General features: G+C 41.8%; 1 protein-coding gene across 1 annotated transcript; it reads right to left on the bottom strand.

Moving 5' to 3' along the window:
- Positions 1–314: 314 nt before the first annotated feature.
- LOC110505309 (5-hydroxytryptamine receptor 1B-like) lies at positions 315–2,427 on the bottom strand. Its single transcript, XM_021584469.2, has one exon. The coding sequence runs from the start codon at positions 1,960–1,962 to the stop codon at positions 820–822; it is 1,143 nt and encodes a 380-aa protein (XP_021440144.1). The 5' UTR covers positions 1,963–2,427; the 3' UTR covers positions 315–819.
- Between the last annotated feature and the right edge of the window lie 8,288 nt (positions 2,428–10,715).

Genomic DNA, 10,715 nt, shown 5'->3' with positions numbered 1-10,715 from the left:
TATGCAAAACAAAAACATAAAAAAACACATCATCATGGTAGGAAATAATCGCATCAAATAAATTAGATTATTGATATGATTGGGCAAAAACTGGTTGAATCAACTTTGTGTCCATGTCATTTCAAGCCCAAAAAATCTGTTAGATTGCGTCGAATCAACATGGAAAACTGATTGGATTTGCAAAAAGTCCTCAACGTAAGGCCATTATGTATTTTTTCCCCCCCAATTTTTTACCTAAATCCATTGTGGTACATGGTGAAATACATGGTGAAATGTTTTGTTGATATCATGTTGAATTCACAGTAGTTGACAACTCAACCAATGTAAATCCAAACTAGACGCTTAACTGACGTCTGTGCCCAGTGGATAATGTCATAGCCAGCCAATGTACAGAAGTAATGGTTTCAGTCGAGTCTGGTTTGGATAGCTCTTACTAATGATGCAGCGGATCTGAAATGCAACGGTCAGTCGCGAAGGGAATAACGCGCAATGCGCCGCGAGCCACCATAATCCCCAAATGGGAGCCCTTGCGAAACACAAATAACAAATCAGTTGTATTCACAATTTATTATAATCGGCTTAAGTATATATGACATATTAAACCTGAATTAGAGTATTGCGCAACGTTAGCTACTGTGTAAAAATTGTGTGTCCTATACGGTGTCCCCATAATACCATCATTACATAAAGGTTTATCGTGCCCTAAATTGCATCATATGAATGCATTTACACATATAACACCACACAAGGGTATCTGTATTGTATGCTGTATTGTATGGAGCAATAATGCAAACAAAATAGGACATGGAAGACATATGTTCAGGATATGCAAAATCTGAAGCGTAAGAGTTTATGGAAAGCTTTTTTAAAGTCATCATTGGACATGGTATATATAATTGGATTGATTAACGAGTTGAGATAACCAAGCCAGGTGAAAAAGTCAAACATCTCGGGGTAAAAACAAGTTTCACAGGCGGCCACCACCAGGGTGTATATGAAAAAGGGCAACCAGCATATAATGTATGCGCCTAATATTATTCCCAATGTTTTGGTCGCTTTCCTCTCTCTAGCAGCTGAGATCTTTTTCTTCTCCAAAAGTGCGTCGGACACGGTTACTTTCACATGGTTCTTACTTGCCAAGGACCCCGTGTCACTGAAGTGGGTATCGTGTATTTTACACTGAGAAGATGATGTCGATGCCACAGATCCAGGGGAGTTGGTGATCAGGTGCGCTGAAGTGAGTCTTTTCCCTACCTTTTTGGGTGACTGTTTCAAAATGATCTTACGTGCTTCTAAGTATATCCTTCCATAAAGCACAATAAGCAGCAGAGTAGGGATGTAGAATGCTCCAAACGTGGAGTAAATAGTGTAGAAAATGTGATCCGTATTGACATTGCATTCAGTTAACTCCTCCGCTTTCACCTGGCGCCAGAAAAGCGGGGGCAGGGAGATGGAGATAGCGATGACCCAGGCGGTCACGATCATTCCCGCAGCGCGCGCTGGCGTGCGCTTTTTGGAGTACTCAACGGCGTCTGTTATTGCCCAGTATCGATCCAAAGCGATTACGCATAAGTGAAGGATAGAAGCAGTGCAACATGTTATATCTGAGGATAACCAAATGTCACATGTAACTTGTCCCAAAGTCCAGGTGTGACTCACCGTGTACAGGACGCATATTGGCATCACCAAAATGGACACTAAGAGGTCGGTGACAGCTAGAGACGCTATGAGAAAGTTTGCTGGAGTGTGCAGTTTCTTAGACTGATAAATCGTTGCAATGACAAATGCGTTGGACAAAGTAGTAGCGAGTGTGACAACGAAGAGAATCACTGCCAACCCGGTTTGATAAGCCAAACTCTCATCATTTTCATCAAGCTCTGGAGATTCTGTCCCATTGGTATCGTTTGTGATATTCATCATTTGTCCATATAATGCAGGCTGGAGTTGACTTGAGCGCTCCATCCCCTTAGTCGTTTTTCTCCATCGCTGATTGATTCCTCATTTTGAAACAGTGTGGTCAGTCCAAAGAGAAGGGATATTCTTCTTATGTTGCCAAGTCTCTAACATCCATTTTTTCTTAATACATTTCAATCAGTCTAGTAAAGTATTTTGGGACAGGAAAACATTGTTGTCCGTTTCTTCTTCATGTTTTTTCATTGCAGAAGCGACCCTATTATAATTGTTGATGTAAAAAAAAAAAAAAAGGATTTTGAAGTAAAGATCCATTATGTTCTCTGGAAAACGTATACCAACGTCTGTCCTCAACTGTTTTAACAGTTTAGCTATCTAAACAAAATAAATACTATGTATATAGAAAGTTTATCAAAATAAACATTGAGACTGATGAAAGACCAATGACTTGCAGCCATTTGACAAATGTTGCAACTGCAAGCTTACCATTTGCATTGTAATCCTTGTCTCCTGGAGTTGTTTTACAGGCTGCTTCAGTTGAATGGTGAGGAGACCTCCACTCTTGGTTTTATACAGCTGCTGCCGCCTGCCTCTGACAGCAAACATTAACATGCAGCATTGATCACGGGGATTCTTCTGGAGAGGTGAGCACATCTCCACTGGGTCATAGTGCCCTGCTATTTCTACCTGTCACCATGAGTCATGTATTTGCCCTTTATCATTACTATCCATGTTTACTAGACCTATATTGAACCTGAACAACACATACACGATAGACTACTAGAAATAAAACAATTTCAACATCTACATAGATCCATCACTTCCTACATCATTGGCCACTCATGGTCTGAGTAAATACATTACCAGAGGTATTGTATACCTTTACTGCATTTAGACAATAGGCCTACATATCACATCAAATCATTAATTTAATTTCCAACACATATAGTAGGCTACAATGTTCTTAAACATCATAAAAGTCAACACCAGCCAACTCCTCCATTATATGGACAAATAATGAATATCACAAACGATACCAATGTGAGGATTGTTGGGCGGTAGTTTGCTATGCACCCCATCAAGAAGTTGGAGAATTTAGCATTTTCCAAACACCTGAAACAGCTTTTTCCTTCAATCTAGAGCCATAATCATTATGCTTAATTCTATGTAAAAAAAAATACATGTATTTTTCTGCATACAGTATCTAAGCATACCTCTTGAGCTGTCTGCATACTCCTGACTGGTGTTTTCCTTTTTTTTAAGAAACTAAATATGCTTCTCTTCTTCTCTGCTTAAATCTGGGTAAAATACCAACATGTACATGTTTGTGAGAGTATCATCTTTCCATAGAGTGGTCATACTTGTTTGTAGAACGTTCGGACGCTACAGACGTTTTGTGAGAAGACCGATTTTCGAGATATTATCCTGGTCTGACAGACACCGCTGTTGATCGACCACCTTCCACTGAGATGCGAAAGGTCAACATTGGCGGATGCTGTGAATTGAGACAGTTACAGTATCGCTGGCTTAAACAGACGGATTTTGATGAGGATTTCTTTATTATGCTAAGTACATTTCCGTGAGGCGCGGAAATCAGCTTTAGGGCGTTTTAAGGAAACTAAATATGCTTCTCTGCATCTCTGCTCCAATCTGGATAAAATATTGAAAGGAATGTGAGTTTTATTCAGTACATTTGGTAAATGCTTACTTTTCTAAAGTATTTTCTAGACAAACTAGCTACTTTGACTTTATTGATAGTTAGGTTCCTAATCTTCCAACCTTATAACTATCTTGGCTAGCTAAAGCCAACTTCATAAAATTGCTAGGTGGCTGGTAGTGTCTTGGTCAGTTTCTCCATAATTCAAAAGTTTCGGTGTAATAACAATGTTCATGCTGGTAATAATAAACATGCCCAAGGATCGCTGTGCCCTTTTGGTGCAGATACAATGGATTTATATGGCAATTTAGTTATTCGGTTTCATAATTTGCAGAGACTGAAAACGTCATGTCATGTAAAAAAAGGTCTGGAAGCAAACGTTCCAGCATTATTATTTTTGATATTACATTTCTTCCAATACGATATGGACCATTGGGCCTGCAACAAATGTTTATAGTACATGTAATATATTTGTGAAAGGGGGCACATCAAAGGCATAAATTATTGACTTTTTTCAACTAACGTGAATTCAAAGTAAAAATCAACAACAAATGTCACCATGTCATTGGATGTAGGTTTAAAGTGGGGTGAAAAAAATACGAAATGCCCTAACGGTGAGATGTTTTTGCAAATCCAATCAGTTTTCCACGTTCTTTCAACATCATCATATCGATTTTTGGGGGTTGAAATGACATGGAAACAACGTGGATTCAACAGGTTTTTGCCCAGTGGGTTATTAAAGATACATTATTGATATTTCTCACATCCCACTGCCAGTGCAGTAGACGAGGATCTGAAGATCAATTCCATCCAGCACATTTATGACCCGTGAAGCATATGAACCAGTCATGCCACTGCAGAGATGGAGAGACTGCCTTTCATCACCTTAGATAAAGGCACAAGAGGCATCATGTCAGCCATATTGTGTATATATAACAGAAAAGTGTTCAAATAGTATGTATTTTCTTTCAAATACTTTAGCTGCGCTTTATTGAGCCTGACTTACGAAATGGAAGCAATGGAATAGTCCCAGAAGTGCAAACCTGTTACCCCAACTATCTGGCACTCCATGCAGGCTCAGTCAAACTTTGCTGATTGACATGTTGATTGTAGACCAAGTTTGAAGTGTACTGGGTAGCTCAAGTATTCAAATGACAATAGAATGGATTGAGCTGCTCTTTCAAGCAGTCTTATTTAACAAGGCCAATTTCTCTGTTCTGTACTAATATATGTCAAGGGGGAAATTACTTTTACATTTCTTCACATTTGGTTCAAAGGTTCAGAGCTCCCTTTGATTTCCTTTAGTCATCTGTTCAAACTCTGGTTTGACCTCCAACAAAAGCATAAGATATTATGGTGGCAAACAAGCCAATGGGAACTTTTTCAAAATTGTTCAGGAATGACAAAGTCGTGCCAAATACGTCAATTCAACGTCTGTTCCAAGTTGGTTCAGCGTAATTTCATTTAAATTATGTGGAATCCGCGCTGATTCAACCAGTGTGTGCAGAGCGGATAGTTATCTAATTTCAAGGAGGAACCATAAACGTCTTGACACTGGCTTAGTGCGGAGAATTTAACGTAAGATTCTCCACACTTTTTGGACTGTCTGCGGTGCATCATAACTGTGAGTACAATTGTAAACTATACTACGTCTAAGCTACCTTTTTGTGACACGAGGGGCATGTTAATACAAACACAATTCATAAAGCAGATCGCCACAACTGGAACCGACTCACTGGCTGTAACTGTGGCTTAGACGTAGTACAGTGTGTGAGGGCACACACAATGAATTAGCAGCAGGGCAAGAAATAATAGCAAGTATTCAAGACTTAATCCTTGCTCTTACTAAAAAATATACATTATATGGGGGATTGGAAATGATGCAGACAATTACATTGATGCAAGCCACAATTTAAATGCGAAATTAAAGCTGATCTACCCCCTAAAAATACAGTTCATTTGCTAAGGTGAACTAGACAGAAGACCAAACCCTACCTGCCTACCACAAGGCACACAAACAAATACTACAGTAAGAGCAGCGATAAGCCGCTTCTCCCCAAAACAGCGTTGAAGACGTTGAAGACGTTTGACGAACTGCCACAACCACAGCCCGCGGGTATGGACAAAGAGTGTGCGCCCTTCCTTCTTTTTCTTCCTCTTCTTCTTATTCTTCTTCTTCAAGGCTTTATTGAGATTTATGGGGTATCACACTGTAGAAGGAGCACTGAGTAGCCTTTCAAAGTCATCAAAGGTATTACTAAGAGTGGTGTCTCCTTGAGTGGAAAACCAAAGACTTACCAGTATTGTTGTCCTCTAAGAGACATGGCTATTCTGGAAAACATATCTAAATTCTCTTGATTAATTATGGCATTAAGAGTTTCACTGATGGAGATTATGTCAGTAGCATTTAGAAGAAGTTGTGGCTTCAAGGAATTTAAGGCCCCTTGTTCTGGGTGTTGTATTATTGTCTCTTTTACACTGTACTCTTTTACACTGTAGTTTTAACAACTGGTTGTAGCCAGGATCAAATTGTTTCCACCCATGAAGCCTACCATTATTATCATGGTTTCAATCCTCATTCACGTCAAATGTAGGGGGTCCAGCCAGTGACTGTACCTTGGACATGACTGAGAGCTCCTGCAGACAAATGTCAATTTGACATTGAGAGAGGGACCTTAACTCATCCCCATGGACGAAGCGAGATGGGTTTGTCATTACTATGATCTCTGCTGGGTAGTCTATGGGACAACGTCACAACTTTTACTCAGGTATCTCTTCCTACTCTGTGACAGAAAGGGATGATACAATCAAAATTCGCCCTTTGTTCCTCTTTGTCGTTTTTAATAAGCGTCTGAAAGATAGGATTTTCACCACTCGTCCATGACAGATGTGTCTCAATCTAAAGAGATTGCTGTGAAAGATAGGGACAGATCCCGAGTAGACAGCCATACCCTCTGCCCGAGATAATAATGGGAAGCCGGGGTCCGGTGGTGGTCTGCCTGTTGTTGATACTTGGAGGTGGTCTTAAGAAGAGCAGACCGGGCTCTCTTCCAGGTTTGGCGACAGTGGCGTACAAACATCTGGGCCAAAGGTATGCTGACCTCTTCCTCTTGCTCAGGGAAGAATGGGGACTGATAACCCATTGAACACTTGAATGGCGAGAGACCAGTGGCTAAGCAGGGAAGGGTGTTACGGTCATATTCCACCCACACAAGTTGCTGGCTCCAGGTAGTGGGGTTGGCGGAGATGAGGCAACGGAGTGTTGTCTCCAGGTCCTGATTGGCTCGCTCCGACTGTCCATTAGACTGGGGGTGAAACCCAGAGGACAGGCTGGCTGATGACCCAATGAGTGTGCAGAACGCCTTCCAGAACCGGGATGAGAACTGAGGACCTTTGTCGGCGACCATGTCACTGGAAGTCCATGGATCCGGGAGACGTGCTGCACCATGAGCTGGGCCATCTCCTTTCCTGAGGGTAGCTTGGGGAGGGGAATGGGCGGCTTTGGAAAACCTGTCATTACCATAAGGATAGTGGTGTTGCCATCATATGGAGCGAGACCAGTGACGAAGTCCAGGGATATTTGTGACCAGGGACGGTGAGGGACAGGAAGTGGTTGAAGGAGGCCAGCCGGAGCTTGCCGATGAGTCTAATTCTGAACACAGACAGTGCAGGTGGCAACGAACACGGAACATCAGGAACCATGGTGGGCCACCAAAAGCGTTGTCGCACAAAGGCCATGGTCCGACGGGTGCCAGAGTGGCAGGCAAACCTGGAGAAATGAGCCCATTCCAGAACCAGGGAACGGGCAGCGTCTGGGACAAACACTCTATTCCCCAGATGAGTTGAATCGAGTGAAAAGCAGCGCCCATCAAGCTTGGAGTTGAGATGCTTTGCGGTGTGGAGATATTCCAGGTTCTTGTGATCCGTCCACACAATGAATGGATGTTCTGCCCCCTCTAACCAGTGCCTCCACTCCTCCAATGCCATCTTCACTGCGAGTAGTTATCGATTTCCCACATCATAATTCTCCAGGGCATTAAGATGATAGGAGAAGAAGGGACCTGGATGCAGCTTTAGTTCCAGGGCAGAATGCTGGGACAAGACTGCCCCCACTCCGATGTCCGAAGCATCGACCTCCACTTGGAATTGACGGGAGGGGTCCAGATAGATTAATATGGGAGCTGTGGTGAAGCAATGCTTTAGGTCCAGGAACGCCCGGTCAGCAGCTGAGGACCATCTGAACGGGACCTTGGGAGAGGTGAGTGCTGAAAGGGGGAAAGCCAGGGTGCTGTAAGCCCGGATAAAATGGCGATAGAAATGGGAAAATCCCAGGAAGTGTTGCAGCTGCACTCTGGATGTGGGTTGAGGCAAATCCACCACGGCTCTCATCCATCTGCACATTACCAAGGTCAGTAATCCAGGGAAGTGTCAGAAAGATTCAAAATGGCAGGCATGCTAAGGGTCAGGGCAGGCAGAAAGGTAAAAAAACGGGAAAACTAGAAAACAGGGACGAGAGAACAGGAGTGCGGGAAAAAATAGGCTGGTAGGCTTGATGAGACAAGACGAACTGGCAACAGACAAACAGAAAACATAAGGAATAAATGCACAGGGGATAATGGGGGAAATGGGTGACACCTGAAGGGGGGTGGAGACAAGCACAAGACAGGTAAAACAGATCAGGGTGTGACAGGCACACTACGTCACCGCAGAATCTACATGGAGCACTAGGCAGTTCAAGCCCCCTTGAGTGCTGCCATAGATGTACAGTGCCTTTGGAAAGTATTCAAGACCCCTTGAATTTTCCACATTCTGTAATTTACAGCCTTATTCTACAATTAATAAAAATAAATAAAACATATTTTGGAATCTACACACAATACCAAAGTAAAAATAGGTTTGTAGAAATGTTTTCAAATTCTGTCGCTGAATATTTCAAAGTGCTGAACAAATAGTTATATTGACTACGTCCATCTTAACTCGCTCATTAATGTCTTAATCGGAATTACGGATTTCCTCTTATCCGCTCATCGTTCCCTTATGCCATAGTTTGTACATCTCAATTGTTATAGGCCTATTGATTATATAGGTGTATCTCATTAGTATCTTATTGATCATTTTAGGCAATGTTGTAAGGATTTCATTGTTTTGCTCACTTTGTGTATTATAATTATCTCATGTGCTTTTCTTGATGAGGAGTAGATACTATATAATGTTGTTGGGTCTGTAACCATGTTTGCCAGTGACAGTCTCTTCCCATTCAAATATTTGTTTTCAACAAAAATTTCAGTAATAGACTCATGTAATCCCAGTTGATATTGCGAGGGAGTTTTTGTTTTGCACAATGCACTGTCTGTGCGCCTGTATATTGTATATAAAAGGGGATCCTCATGATTTTATTTTCGTTCCCTTTTAGACCACAAGCCTTATAAAATACTTCAAATGGTAGGCTAAACGAGTCTCCCTCCCTCTCTCTCCCTGTGTGTGTGTGTGTGGTGACTTAAAGAAGAGTAAAGTTAAGGCCTCCAAATCTTGCTGAATTTATCTGAACTAACATCTAACTGAATTTATGTCGGTGTCCATTTTGAAAGTGCTGAACGAATAGGCCTACCTCGTCGCAGTTCGTTTGCTTGCACTTTCTTATACTTATAGCTACAGTGCTTCCTCCTTTAGAAGTTGCGTCATACTGTGGCACACCTTGCGAGCTGCTGCAGCATTCTGTGGCACATTATCTGTTTGTCAGCCATTTTTTTGTTAATGCAAGTTATTGCTAGTTTGACCAGAGGGCATCTTTGAGAAGCATTTGATAGTCTTCCATATTGCAGGCACGCGGGAGACCGGACTTAACTGATTCCATATGTGCTATTTCATAGTTGTGATGTCTTCACTATTATTCCACAATGTAGAAAATAGTACAAATTTAGAAAAATCCTGGAATGAGTATGTGTGTCCAATCTTTTGAATGGTACTTGCTTAATTAATTTGATTAATATTGTGGTGTTTCTATTCCATGAAAAACAAAAACCCTCTGGGTTTCTGTTAGGATGGAATGGAAAATATGGTGCTGTACAACATGACGGTCGGCAGTACAGTACTGGGCTATTTAGCTAAAGTATCCCTGTGTCGTGCGGACAGGAGACCGGGGTTCAATCTCCTGACGGGGAGGAAGGACTAGGCTGTCCTTGTAAATAAGAATCTGTTCTTAACTGATTCCATATGTATCATTTTCATAGTTGTGATGTCTTCACTATTATTCTACAATGTAGAAAATAGTCAAAATAAAGAACAATCCTGGAATGAGTAGGTGTGTCTAAACTTTTGACTGGTACTTGCTTAATTCATTTGAATAATATTATGGTGTTTCTATTTCATGAAAAACGGAAAACCCGCTGGGTAAATTCAGACTGTTTTTTGCTCTCGGAGAGCACACTGGACGTTCGAGCCGAGGAGTAGGGTTGATTTGAGCGTTCTGGCCTTACAATGGCAGTCAAGCACCCAAGCTAACGTTGGCTAGCTTGCTAGCTACTTCCAGACATAAATGAGACCACTCTGACCATTTTACTCGCCCTAGTAGAGCTGGGCGGGACATGGGCTATAAAACTCTTCAAACACGCCCTCCTCTCCCTTCCTATATAAAGCCTTGACGACAATATAACCTCCTGTTCCGAGGATGTGGGGGCAACGGTCCGATGTCAGAATGGTTCAGATAATAACTACAGAACGAAGCTAACATCAGCCTGAGCTTTGGTTGAGAATGGTATGAACTTTGAACTCTTATTCACTACAGAAGTGATACCTCCTAGCCGTTGAGTTAGCTGCTGCTGCCAACGAGAGTTAGGAAGGAACAGACAGAGTATCCCGTCTATCACACTACGACATTACTACAACGTATCCAATTGACCCCCAGAGACATTCTTCAAAGGACAAAGGACTCGGTTTGGCAACACGGCCTTCCATCTACCACCAACCTACCGAAGCGCAGCTCAGAATATTTAAATATTTATTGCATTTTCCTTTTCCAAATGGGCAGTAATTTAGAATGCATAAGATACTGTATTTACGATAGCACAGAGCTTCTTCCTTTGTTACTCAGTCTTCCCGCTCTTTCACTCAAACTCAGCCTCTTTTCTTTTGTGTAACAAACTGTCAT

This window comes from Oncorhynchus mykiss, chromosome 25 (assembly GCF_013265735.2).
Source record: "Oncorhynchus mykiss isolate Arlee chromosome 25, USDA_OmykA_1.1, whole genome shotgun sequence".
Classification (NCBI taxonomy): Eukaryota; Metazoa; Chordata; class Actinopteri; order Salmoniformes; family Salmonidae; genus Oncorhynchus; species Oncorhynchus mykiss.
Note: the sequence above shows the minus strand (reverse complement) of the source record. Positions and strands in the feature narration are given on the sequence as shown.